General features: G+C 40.3%; 2 protein-coding genes across 3 annotated transcripts; both read right to left on the bottom strand.

Moving 5' to 3' along the window:
• Positions 1-616: 616 nt before the first annotated feature.
• ruvbl2 (RuvB-like AAA ATPase 2) lies at positions 617-5,811 on the bottom strand. Its single transcript, XM_041050816.1, has 14 exons — positions 5,708-5,811; positions 4,675-4,729; positions 4,470-4,525; positions 4,128-4,269; positions 3,780-3,909; positions 3,619-3,685; positions 3,370-3,476; positions 3,161-3,254; positions 2,588-2,806; positions 2,384-2,502; positions 1,928-2,047; positions 1,707-1,836; positions 1,427-1,541; positions 617-997 (listed from the first exon to the last, which is right to left on the bottom strand). Exons 2-14 carry the CDS (start codon positions 4,727-4,729, stop codon positions 972-974), a joined length of 1,380 nt encoding a protein of 459 aa, XP_040906750.1. The 5' UTR covers positions 5,708-5,811; the 3' UTR covers positions 617-971.
• Positions 5,812-7,820: 2,009 nt separating this feature from the next.
• Positions 7,821-12,473, bottom strand: ftr83 (finTRIM family, member 83). Of its 2 annotated transcripts, XM_041051502.1 has the most exons (8): positions 11,821-12,473; positions 11,299-11,394; positions 10,874-11,107; positions 10,494-10,653; positions 10,275-10,331; positions 9,591-9,659; positions 9,046-9,112; positions 8,573-8,706 (listed from the first exon to the last, which is right to left on the bottom strand). In XM_041051502.1, the coding sequence occupies exons 1-7, from the start codon at positions 12,394-12,396 to the stop codon at positions 9,060-9,062; spliced, it is 1,245 nt and encodes a 414-aa protein (XP_040907436.1). In that variant the 5' UTR covers positions 12,397-12,473; the 3' UTR covers positions 8,573-8,706; positions 9,046-9,059. The 2 variants fall into 2 exon arrangements, with proteins under 2 accessions (XP_040907435.1, XP_040907436.1); XM_041051501.1 differs by lacking the exon at positions 9,046-9,112 and having other exon boundaries at positions 7,821-8,706.
• Positions 12,474-12,912: the final 439 nt, after the last annotated feature.

Genomic DNA, 12,912 nt, shown 5'->3' with positions numbered 1-12,912 from the left:
ATGCTTCCACATATCTGCTGGATATTGTCAGGGATCATAAAGTCTGATGTGGATAACACAGGGCTGACTAGCACTGCTGTACATTTATTTCTGTAGCTGTCCCATACATGTATGTGCAGTCAATATGCACACGTTTGTTTTGTACTGTTCTACAGGAATTTGTTTAGTTTAGGAAAATAAAGCATATTAAAGAATTTCTGATTTCATTTTTGTACCATATCATGTAAGGTCTCAACCCACGTAGTAAAGAGGTGCCGTTCTTTTTGGTGTGGTTGAGTCTTTATTTTTTTAGGTTTCCTAACAAGCTTTCATGTTAGGAGACAAATGTCAGTGTTATGATGCATGGTGTGTACTGCTCACATGTCACATGCCAAATTATTATGGACGAACAACAGTCTGGGTCTGAAATACTTCAAAGCAGCTTAGCTGTGAGATTGTTAGAACTAGTTTGGCTCAGTGTGTTAAAATTCATTTGTATCAAATCAAATCAAATTTGTATCATTTGTATCAAATAATTTAAAATGAAACTAAACTTGTGGTTCGAACAAATGATTTCTAACTAATAAAATCTGTTTTGTATCGTTCAGGACTGAGTGACAAGGAATAAAACAAGAGCGAGCTTATCATAGCCTGTTTAATTATTTTCATAAAAATAAACCATCGTAAAGATAAGTCAACAAAGAAAAAACACTGAAGGAATGGATATCCCTGCCACAAGGCCTCGGTAATGAACAGAAATGTGCGAAATTCAAAATGAAGCCAAATTTCAGTAAATAAATTTGAATTCAAACAACATTAAAGTTGAACAGAGAAGAAATGTGAGGAATTTAATACATTTAAATTTTATCTTCAATCCAAATCGATGCTGAATTCAAATTTAAGTTAAAAAGCTGTTCTGAATTGAAGCCCACCCAGGAGGACGACCAACAACATAAAAATGTCAGAGTAAGAAAACAAAGCAATCATCTTCATTATGAGGTGTCCATTGCAGATGTTTCTGAAATGTAAAAACAAATGTGTTTCGCTTATTCACCAGATAATGTACAAATCATATATTTTGAATAGAGAAATCATGCAGGTTCTTTTAAAATGCACCAACCTGTATTTGATTCTATACTGAATAACAAGGTTTTTTATTTTATTATTTTATTTTAAAGAACATGAAAGGAAAGCTGAGCCCACTGAGGAGCTAAGCTGAGTTAGGTTTCTTTTTTGGCAGTGTGGCATTTTTCCTTGTTCTGTATCTGTTCTCTACTTTTCTACGAACCAACCAGCGTGATGGAGAGCAGTTTTAGTGAGCATGCAATCTTCTCTCATGACTGCAGCAGATTACAGCAGGTGACCCTGGGTAAGAGTCGGTTTCGGCATTTTGATGCATGGTTGGACTTAAACTCGTGCTAGATAGATGGACGAACAGCAAACTCACGTGTTTCGTTGAAGAGGAAAGAATCTTGATATTCCTTCATGTATTGAGAGGATCTGGCTTCATCCAGGAACAGGGAATAGACCCTTTTAATGTCCTCCACCTGAACCTCTGTCCCCTGAAGAAACCAAAACACACAGATGACCTCAACACTAAGACTGATGGCGATCATGAGTCACTTGTGATTAACTTGCTTACAGATGTTAATGACAATGACAGATGCCATTTTTTAACGTGTGTCACAGCTGCAGCAACAAAACCTGCTTGTTTAGACGGAGCTGACCTTGCGTTTGCGACACACCAGTCCTGCCGTGCTGATCAGCTGAATGGCGTAGCGCAGCGACGTCTCCATGCCGATGCGAGTCAGGACGGTGTGAGCCTCCTCGCTCAGCTCCACATCCTCCTCCTCACACCTGAAATACAAACCATGCAGATTTACTTCATTTCTACACTGGGAAGAAGGAAACAATGTTTGCTGATGAATGATTAGTGCAGGTTTCTCACCGGATTTTGAGGATCTGCCTCGTCTCTTTTTCAGAGTAAGGGGAGGTGGCGATGATGAGCAGGCGATCCAGCAGGTCGATAGGGATGCCGTGTGGGCTCTGGTAGTTTGTGCCGCGGATACTGAGAGAAAAAAAACACAAGGATAATTCAATGTTATGTGATAAATATTTCAAGATACAAGTGACACTTAACAATTGTTTAGCAAAATTATATCACCTATATGAATATTTCTTTTTATCTGACCACATGACCAAAAGCCTACATAAAAATATCTGAAAATAAAGGTCAGAGATTTGAAGAATTCTTATTCAGAACTTTTAAAACCAAGTCAATATTTTTATAGTCACCAGATATAAAGATTATAAAAAAAATGATAAAAATAATCCATATTCATGTATTCCTAGATGAGATAACTGAAATGATGAGATGGGAGGTAAAGACAGATGTGAACAGTACCGAGTGATGCCTCTGTTGGTGGCCATTATGAGAACTGGGGACAGGTCACTCTCCAGGGCACGGTTCAGGAAGGAAAAGCACTCCATGTCCAGCATATGGACCTCGTCAATAAATAACACCTGGAGCCACAGACATGGAAAATCAGTAGAGTTCCAACACACAGACAAGGCAAACAGAAACACACACACACATCATTGAACCTACCCCTGGAATGATCTCTGCCTTGCCCTCTTCCCTCCACTCACACACTTTAGCATTAATCTGCTCGCGGACTTCAGACTTGATCTCTCCAGTGTCTCCAGAGAAGAGAGCCAGGAAGCCTTGTGTACGGCTGTTGATGACGTCGATCTCGTGGAGGGACACTGTGTGGACCACCTCTTTCCTCTTCTGCAGCTCTCCCTCCGGACACTGTACAAACTGTGTCTATAAATAATAAAAACATACATTTCAGTTAAATCTGGCCAACTGAATTAACCACTGTTCCGCAAATACTGTATTGTTATATTACAGTTAATTAACAGTTCATTTCTAACAAGCTTTAGCTAATGGATTTTGTGAATCCACATGATCAGTAAAGGCAAACAGCAGCTGAGAGCAAGAGGTAATCATCATAATCATATCCACTGTGTCCTTATGCAGTTTAAAAACCTAACAATACTGTTTTAGACATAAATTTTTTTTTGTTTTTAAAAGATAATTCAAGTGTATTTGAAAAAGCATTAAAGTGGCCTTAGTGCAAAAACCTGCCTTTGTTAGTCAACATGAGTTACAGCATACCTGAGCTCCCATAGCATCATAGTCTCTGGCTCTGGTGAAGGAGCGCCCCAGTTTGCTGATCTTTCCAGTTGCTTTATCAATGGTAATAACATCTCTGAAGGAGATCAGAGAAATAACATTTAAATCACATATGGCTGTCGAACAAGCCCGAGTGTTATAAAACTGCAGAATACATAAAGATAACTGATCCTGTAAAGAGATTAACTTACCCGGCTTGTACCTTCTCTTTGCTTAGACTGTCGATCATCTTGTTGCCCAAGTCATATATAGTCTCCATCTCAGTAGTCTTTAGAGTCAGCTTGCCTACCTTGGCACCCTGATAGAAGGTAAAGAATTTTCAGTAAATGCATAATCCAAGAGGGTCATTTTTAAATAATACCACGCGCAGCAATTATACATTTATTCATTCAAACATTTTCCAAAGCAGGTAACAACCAACAACAGGGGAAGCAGCCTACCGTTCCAGTGGCCGGTCTATCAATCTGGATTTCCACCACCTCTCCCTCAATAATCTCTGTTTCTTCTCTGTACAAACAAACAAACAAACAAACACAGTGAAAAGCAATTCATTTAAAACAATGAGAATTACAAAATGCCATTACTGAGCTTGCGCACTCACTTGATCCTCACGCCGATAGCTTTCCTAAAAGCTTGGCTGAGTGCCTCGGTCTTGCTCATCTCCAAAGAAAAGATCTCACTACCAGCCAACGCTGTGAAGGGTGTATCAGGGCCAAGAGACTGGGCGATGCCTGTGTAAAAATAAATAAGTAAGTAAGTAAGTAAGTAAGTTAGTTAGTTTTAAATTCAGCTATCCTAAGTCACTCAATCAAGGAGCAGGACAGGAATTCTTGCTTTACAAAAATACAACTTAAGCCAATTACACATCAGTACAAGGCAACAATATCACTTCCAGGGGAGGATGATGAAAATACATTGTGTTCTGGTAAGCCTCCTGTGTGGCCCTTACCCATAGCAATGGCAGTCTTTCCTGTGCCAGGTTGGCCAGCAATCAGTACTGCTCTGCCAGCGATGTGGCCATCTTTAATCATCTCCAGAATGACCCCTGCTGCCCGACGGGAGGCCAGCTGACCAACCATCCCCTGAGACACCTGCAGGTGAACACAAACAGGCCAAATTCAACACAGTAACACACTCATAGTGAGCTGGTCTAACAAATACTAGACATACACTGGAATTCAAATACACAAGATTTCCTTATAAAGTTATACCTTAAATTCAACTAAATACACATGTTTAGATGTTAATGCCAACTAACATCTACATACTATGACCTAAGTCAACACTCTACCTGTCTTGGCTCCAAAGCATCGTCCAGACCAAGGCCACGAATGTGAGAATGTGCACCTGAAAACAAGATAAAAATATATTAATAATAAGGTAAGACTAAATACCATTTCCATCAATGTACAATAGGGCCAATCTATTACGAAACATTAATTTGCAACCATTAACAGCTCCACAGTCATAGTCCCAGTGTAAGTATGGATTCTTACCAATTCTCTCGATCCGCATGATGTCTCGAACCTCTGGTACCTTCGGAGTCGCCATCTGCATTAAGTAGGAAGCAAAAAAAAACAAGTGTCTTAATTATATAAAAAGCATAGAAATCAATTAATACTACTCCCAACTTTTCTATCTTCCATCACCTTTGTTAAATCATTAAATGAAAAACACATAAGGGAGCAAAACCACCCCTGATACACTGGAACATACTGAGTCAGTCAAATGTTTTCTGAACCCCATTCACAAAACGTAGCTCATTAACATAAACAACAATATCAGACTTACAAGGATCTCTGGCTTGTGTATCACAAACATTATTATAAAAATTATCTCATACAGTTCTCTTATCTATATTTTCTAATTGTAATTCATAATGAACCAGCTGCTTGGAGAACTGCATTATAGGGGTACTCTTGGGTCGGAGCTACTTTCTTTTGTACCTATTACATTACCTCTGTTAATGCTTGTGTCGTTTTCTGTTTAAAGCAGCGTCAGGTCTCACCCATAATCCAACAGCTAATTATATATATAATAATAATATATAATAATTATTTTACCAAGCTGGAGAAGTGAAGTAAATCAAACTATCGTTAGAGGAATCTGTCCTGTCCAGTTGGTTGTCATAGTGACAGTCCTAGCGCATGTATCAACACAAGAGTGGCTCGACGGCCCTGTTAGCCAAGTACTGTGGCTTTTTATTTGTAATACTTGTCGTTTTTACATAAACAACTAACCGCTGATGTGTCGACAAGCTCAGTTTGAGTTAAAGTTTTAACCAGCTATCTTCTCCACAGCGTTAGTTATGCGAATTCTAATGCTAACGCAAGCTAATGTTATGGAGCTAGCAAACTAGCTAGCTCCATTCATAGGTTTGTCTTCTGTAACTAGTTACACCCCGATAAAGATGTAATGCTGAAGCTAGTAGAAATTATCTAACTTAAACTACCTATGCCGCAATATGAAGCCGTAAGCGACCGAGCTGTACAATATTAAATGCATTTATCGGATGAAATCGATACGCACCTCTACAACCACACTTGTGAAAATGTGAGAATGCGGCGCCTCTTTCTGACGGTGCGCAGGGTAAATGTGTCCGAAGGGAAACGAGTCTTTCTTTTTCTAGGTGCTAGCTTTGAGGCTGACTGCCCTCTACAGACACGGTGGGAAAAACTAATGAGTGGCTGGGAACGCTTCTTTAAATTATTTAAATACAGGTAAATTACCCAGGAAGTGACGGTCATTAATTCTGAATTATTTTACCACCCGTTTGTTTACGTTTGTTACTTTTGTGTGGACTTCAGCCCAAAAACTGTGCTAGTGTGGTGCACACGCGAGGTATTTCACTTCATTCGAAGATTTTCACATTTTACTCTGTCTCCTGTTTTTGTGAATTAAACCTGTGAATTAAATCTCTTCTTGATGACATTGTTTTTTTCTTTAACTCTTGGTGGTGTAAAATGATAGATATTTAGGCTATACAATCACCATCCACAGTTTGGGGCTTAAAAACAAACGTACACAGAGTACGGGAACAGGTATGGTGAATTTGTTCAGGGAGGTATCCTATATTATGTTGTTTGAAGTAACCAATCCCATAATGAAAGAGTATGTTCTAACTTTGTAAGGCCTAAGCCATAGGTAAGCTGCACCAGTAATGCCAGTTAAAACTGTTTTGCACATCTTGCAGTGGTTAAGTTTTCTTGTGTCTCCCACAGAAGTTTCCCAGGAGTGACATAAATAGTGGCCGATACCAGTCTTGGTAAGCACTGCATATATTTCTCCACTAGAGGTAGTAAGGCTTCACAAGTAATTTTAGGATTAAGAATTTCAAGGCGGAGAAAGTACAGGCCAGAGCTACAGCAAATTTGAGCTGCTGGGCGAAAATCATATGACACTACATACTGTATTTTGGCAAATACATGTATCTAGGTAAAGCAGCAACTGAAATCAGATGGAAACTGTCAGATACATGGGGATTGAGATCAGCTAGTTTCTCTCTTCCAGGAACCATATTTACAAAATTGGCACAATACCCTTTTTGTAGTGCAAGTCGGGAGCTGCTCAGGGAAACTGAGGAAAAATGCAATTTTAGAAAACATATTAATCATGGTTATAACATCAGTGAACAGTGGCAAAGGATTCTGGAGGGTTGTTTCATATCCTTTCAACAGTATCTTCAAAGTTTGTCCTTAAGGCTGCAGTTTTAGGATGCCACTGTCTAAACCTACTTCACTGTCACAAGACGACGATACTGAAAGTCACAGAACGAGTCACAAATCTTTTGTTATCATTTGTCACCAGTCGTGATGTTTCCTGATGTGTAATCAGTGGCTCGTGTTTAAATGAAACATAGATTGTCAATAGCCACTCTAAGATGCCTCCCAGCAAAGAGAAAGCAGCCTCCAGCTTAAATTGCATATAGTTTTTTTCTCCTTTAATGATCAAGAGGAATTCAGCCAATTTTACAACTACTTTTGTAAAGAAAAAATAGCTCATGTGTGGTACTATTAATACTGCCCAAATCCAGACTTTTAATGAATAACTAGATGATAAAGATCTTTACTGTCAGACTGGACCATTCCTCAGTTCAGCATACCACAAACAAGTAAAATTGCTGCTAGACGGGTTTCAAACATTCAAGACTTCAGGAGCTTTTGGTTACACCTCACCGGTTTCTGTACAACTCCTCTCAAACCTCTCGGGCTTCCACAAAACCAACAAAGCTGTTTACACACAAAGCTTTAGTCATAACACACAAACGTGCTGTCCGACTCTTGTGATTGTGATGTGTGACGTTGGTTCATTTTATTTTCATTATTCTATTGTTTTATGTATTTTGAATTTTACAAGTAATGCAAACAAATCTTAAAAATATTCTTCAGACATAATATATGTGTTTTGTGATCTCACAGACCAGGAAATTGATAATTGGTGAATTGAGTTGAATCTTCTCCTTATTAAATGATGTTAGACTGAGTGAATGAATGAAAACTGTTTTCTTCCATCTCCCATTTCATGTTTTAGTGTATTCATTTATGCAGCCTGAGGGGTGATAGACCTGGAGAGTAGGAATGAGAAAGTTTTTTGTGAATACCAAATAGAGTGATGGAGTAAAACTTCAACACACCACACCTTGTAACATAAAATGTTTATTGATAAAAATTGTGTGTATATTGAAAAAGTGTATTATAGCTTCAATAAAAGATTACATGACATATTTCAATCAAGTACAGCCTTCATTGTTTTAAATAATATAAATGCTCATTCACTTCATACACCTGAGCTTACATTTCACACATGTTGATTTTCAGAATATTCACAGTCATCAGCAACAGGCCCTCTGATACTAAACACGTGTTGTATAGTCTAAAAAAAATGTCCAATATTGTAAAATAATGATAACATATTATCACAGGGTTAGAATAGTTTTGTTCTGTATATCCATGTAAAAACTGATCACTGCTGTACACTGATTAATGGAAGTGTGTTATTTAATCACAGCTGGATGATGGTGATGGCCGACTCATACCAAACCCAGAAACCTGGATAAACAGCTTCACTAAAGGAGGCCTTGAAGCGGTGGATGAGAGTCATGGTGTCCCCTACAGTGTAGAAAGAGAGGGTACCCCCAGCGTGGTCCAGGAACACCCCTATACGAGAGGAATAGGGCACGTTGATATCTATCTGGTCCTTGTTGTGGCGGGCTGAGTAGCTGGAATCAGAGCAGAAGAGGCTCCAAGACTTGCGGTTGTAGCCGATGCGGCAGCTGTCTCCATAGCCGGTCCTCTTGATGCCTTTGTAGGTGACACCGATGGCAGCCCCCTCTCCGCTCCAGTCAACCTCCCAATAGTAGGCGCCCCCAGAGAGGGGCTCCTTACACAGGACCTGTGGCAGGGAGTCAAACCTGGCGGGGTTGTCACCGTAGGACTGGGGGTCTCTCTTGAGGGCAGCTTTCCTGTTCCCTCTAGACAAGTAAAGCTGTCTGTAGGCAGTGTTTGGGTCCAGAGTGAGCTGACAAGCATCTAGGAAGAGACAGAAGATAAACTTGTTTTATTTATGAATTTATTATTTATTTATTATTTACTTCACAAAAGGAAGCATTTAATTTAAATGACTTTGGTTAAATGTAAATGAGGAAATCTAAGATTTAGCAAAGCCACTGTCTCACAGCAACTAAAGCACCCGTCACCTTTGCACCACCAGCTGCAAGGTTGCAGAGGTTAGCAGAAGGTAATTAGGATTTCTAGTTCTGTTAGATGTTTAACTGACTTCCGCAATAATACGATTTGAAGGAAAAGTGGGAGACCCTCTGGCTGTGCACACAGAAATCAGAATAAACCCAGGGGTTAGATGTCACCTGCCTGCTGTCTGCAGGTCACAGTTGGTGGGACACCCGGTGGCCTCGGCTAGATCTGCCTGGCCTATGATCTGCAATGCCAGAGGTATCAACACTGTTTGTGAGTTTGACCTCTAACAGAAGTCCATCTAACAAAGAGCATCACCTAACAGAATAACTAACAGAGGATTGTTATGATAGTTGAAAACAATATCCGAATTTTTTATTTATTTATTTATTTTTTCATTTTAGTTGTGTTTTGTGGTTGTAATCTGACTGGTGAGTAAACGTCAGCTTTTTCGGGTCCTCAGTAAAAACAAGGATGGAGCACTTAAACTGCAACTCAAGTATAAATCACAATGATGTGCAAGCGTTAGATAACATATTTGCAGTGAGTCCCAGTCTCTGTCAGCACTGTGGGACATACAGTAGTTACTACAATCAGATTTTGTGGGCAGCCACAGGGTCTGACAGAGAACCTCATCAGCATCTAATTTGCCTCATGCATTGAAATGAGCAGGGAGAGCAGTGAACTGTATCTGTAACTGTGTCAGAGAAGCAGAGACTCACATTTCAGGAAATCCTCCCTGTGCTGAGGTTCCTGTACTGGTACGGACTTGTACATGGCAGCTTCATCACCTGTGGAAGTAAATATATTCATATATATCAGTTTAGTGATATTATAGAAACTTACTTTCTAATTTATAAACATTACTGCACAATCCGTGCTATCTGTGATTTCAACAAAGCTAATAATGAAGGCTCTTATAATGTGGGTAGTGTTGTGGTTCTGGTAACATTAACTCTGATTCTGTGACTGTTACATTATCAGTGAAGCTGATCTGAACTATCCAAGACCATGCAACTTGACTTATACCATATCAGAAAAGTCTGCTAATGTAAGCTCGGTCAAAGTAAACATGTGGCAGCTGAATGACCTCAGGCTACCCTCTAATGAATATCGTGCTCTGGCCATGACCAAACATCCAGCAGGAACTCACAAAGCCCTCTGAATACAAAGGAAATTGTAAATCTATTTGACTTTCCCCTGGACAGCTTATGCTAAAATTTGAATTTGGGTCCATATAACTTCTAAATACTGTATCTGCCCTGGCTTAGTGGATTAACTAGAAGTAGTTTGTACAAGATTACTAAAAAGTAAAAGTTCTTTGTACTAATATTATTATCACATTACTTTGTTGTCCACATAAAATGAACAATAGGAAAGTTTTCTTTCTTGAATGGCTGACTCACTTTTTATTGATCGCTTCTTTTTGGATTCATCCAGTTGACAGAAGGTCATTTTATTCACTGGGAAAAAAACAAACAATGAATGAGTTAACATAGTAACACTGGCAATATGCTCATAACATGTTCAGAGTAAACTCAGAGGATTGAACCAATATCAAACCACCTTTTTTGAATTTCTCTTTAGAACACCAAAGTGTTGGTGTATTGGTTGACCACACTCACCTGCCTTGGCTACTTTAACTAGTTCATCATTGCTGAATTCATTCAAGTGCTGTTTCATCTCAGAGACGGCCTTAGTCACTGGGCCGAAGGTGAAGTAGGGATTGACGCTCACTGTAGGCAGTTCCTCAGCCTCTGTCTGGGCTATCAGCATATGGTAGCTCTAATAAGGAAAACAGCAAAACATTAAGATAATGTATATTTTAACTTTGTCCATTTGTGTTTCTTTCAGCTTACACCATACGCCACATTTTCAGTTAATAGTTACGTCTAGCTGATAGACATTTAGAGTTGAAGTACACAGCGGCAATATTTCATTGTGAGCCTGATACTATATGTAGCTGAACATATGTTAATGTTTTTGTTTAGTTGTTGTCATGTACCTGGATGAAGTGGATGTGGTCCTCGGTGCGGGACAGCTGGGTGATCTCGTTGTCTCTCCTCTTCAGGTCAGCGATCTCGTGACTCAGACGCTCCATGTGGCCTTCTGCGTTGCTGAGTGCTGCTCTCTTGTTGGAGGAGATCAGCTTGGCCATCTCTTGCTGCATCCTGTCAATGGAGCGCATCATGTCGCCAAACATCTTCTCACATTCCTGCAGCGCTCTCTGGGCTGAGTTCTGCACAGGAAACATGGAGGTATGCAATAAATCAACTGGGTGTCACACTGGTATTACCAGAACACTGAGGGACGGTGCCATCGCCCCTACATGAAGGAATGCTGTCTTTGTTGGTAGTTGATTTAACTTTCCATTTAATCTGTAGTGGTTAGTCTGGTCTTATCTGCATGATGGATGATGGTGGCACCAACCTTGAGGGAGTCCACTGCTTGTTTTAGCTCCTCCATCTGCTTGAGTCGGTCATGAATCTTCTCCTGGATCTCAGCCTGGGTGGCGCCCAGCCGTTGCTATGACGAGAACAGCAGACAATGATGTTGATGACGCTAATTTATTTAGACTAAACCAGCTATTCAAGATTTTTTTTTAAATTAAACATCAGACATACTAACAGCATTCAGCACAAAGATGACATTCATAGCTCTATGTGCAGGCAGCAGCAGCCTTATTTTCATTTGAGTGAGTAAAATGCTTGAGGCTTTGGTTCAGGGCTTCTTTCATCTTGTAAACTGCTCTTTCATGCATTGCCACTGTGTCGATTGTGCAATGTACTATGACACATACATGTATCACCATTGTTTCACAAATGTACATGTGCATTAAGCAATACTTGTCATGCTGAACAAAGCACATTTTAGCATTGTTAGTACTCCTGTTGCTAAGCCAGTGACGGTTTGGAAAACCTGTGTTCTCACTTTAAGTAAATAGTTACCAACCTGCTCCTCAGCCCTCTCCTGCTCAGCAGACACCATGTCGTGACCTTTGTGTTCTTTCACCGTACACAGCACACAGATACACATCTGGTCAGTGCGACAGAACAGCTCCAGACCCTTCTGATGCTGGGGACAGATCTGCCTGTCCAGGTGGCCGATTTCATCCACCAGCTTGTGCCTTTTAAAAGTGGCTGACTCATAGTGAGGCTTGAGGTGCTTCTCACAGTAGGAAGCCAGACACATCAGGCAGGTCTTGACGGCTTTGTGCTTCTTGCCAATGCAGATGTCACAGCCTACATCCTGGGGTCCTGCATAGTTGTAGTCAGGGGACGGAGGTGTGGGTGGAAAAGATTCAGAGTTGCGTTGGATGGTGGAGTGCCGGGAGCTTCCCACGCGTCTTGGTGTGGGCCTCTTGTTGTAGGTGACCCTGCACTCTGGGCAGACGTACGAACCCGTGTGGTCAGCATGGTCCCAGTATGTTTTCAGGCAAATGGAGCAGAAGATGTGGCCACATGGGATGGACACGGCATCCCTGAGGTCTTCCTTACACAGGTAGCAGCTATCCGGGTCAGAAGACATAAAGACAACTTAGTACAATTCCCTCCAATGCAATGAAGATGCAGCAAAGACAGTGAGTGACTTGTGTCAGCACAGTGTCAAAGTGATCACACAGGTACTACGGGCGCAAGTTATATGGAGTAAACAGAGAGGGAGGATAAACTGGTTTAGCCGAAACCAGTAAAACAAGGGTGGGGCAAGGAAAGGACACAGTGAATGCCTCCATCGGTTACAGAATGTAAGGAGAATGAATGTAATGTGTGATTAAAAGATACAAGGTTTGACCTCAAGAGCAAAAATATTCAATGTTCAGTGCTCTGTGTTTTTTTTTTTTTTTAATTTATTTCACTCTAACAAACAAAAAGAGCCTCTGGATAGGCTTAATGATAGGACAGAGCACAGAGACTGATATTTAAAGTACTGTTTGCATGATTTGCATCCCACAAATAGCTTAGTAGAAGAAAAAAATACAACATTGAAACAATACAGTGTGAAGAAACTGCAGCTGTGTCACCCTCTACTCTTGAGTATGCTCTG

The sequence above is a fragment of the Toxotes jaculatrix genome, chromosome 12, assembly GCF_017976425.1.
Source record: "Toxotes jaculatrix isolate fToxJac2 chromosome 12, fToxJac2.pri, whole genome shotgun sequence".
Lineage (NCBI taxonomy): Eukaryota > Metazoa > Chordata > Actinopteri > Toxotidae > Toxotes > Toxotes jaculatrix.
This window is presented reverse-complemented; position numbering and strand designations above follow the sequence as displayed.

Excerpts from the sequence above, each read along its gene's own strand:
- ruvbl2 (XM_041050816.1), bottom strand. The coding sequence starts at position 4,729 with ATGGCGACTCCGAAGGTACCAGAGGTTCGAGACATCATGCGGATCGAG. Across the intron at positions 4,270-4,469 it reads ATGCTTTGGAGCCAAGACAG|GTGTCTCAGGGGATGGTTGG; the intron begins GTAGAGTGTTGA and ends GTTCACCTGCAG. Across the intron at positions 3,910-4,127 it reads AAAGACTGCCATTGCTATGG|GCATCGCCCAGTCTCTTGGC; the intron begins GTAAGGGCCACA and ends ATTTTTACACAG.
- ftr83 (XM_041051501.1), bottom strand. The coding sequence starts at position 12,396 with ATGTCTTCTGACCCGGATAGCTGCTACCTGTGTAAGGAAGACCTCAGG. Across the intron at positions 10,654-10,873 it reads ACCACATCCACTTCATCCAG|AGCTACCATATGCTGATAGC; the intron begins GTACATGACAAC and ends TTTCCTTATTAG. Across the intron at positions 10,332-10,493 it reads AGTTAAAGTAGCCAAGGCAG|TGAATAAAATGACCTTCTGT; the intron begins GTGAGTGTGGTC and ends TTTTTTTCCCAG.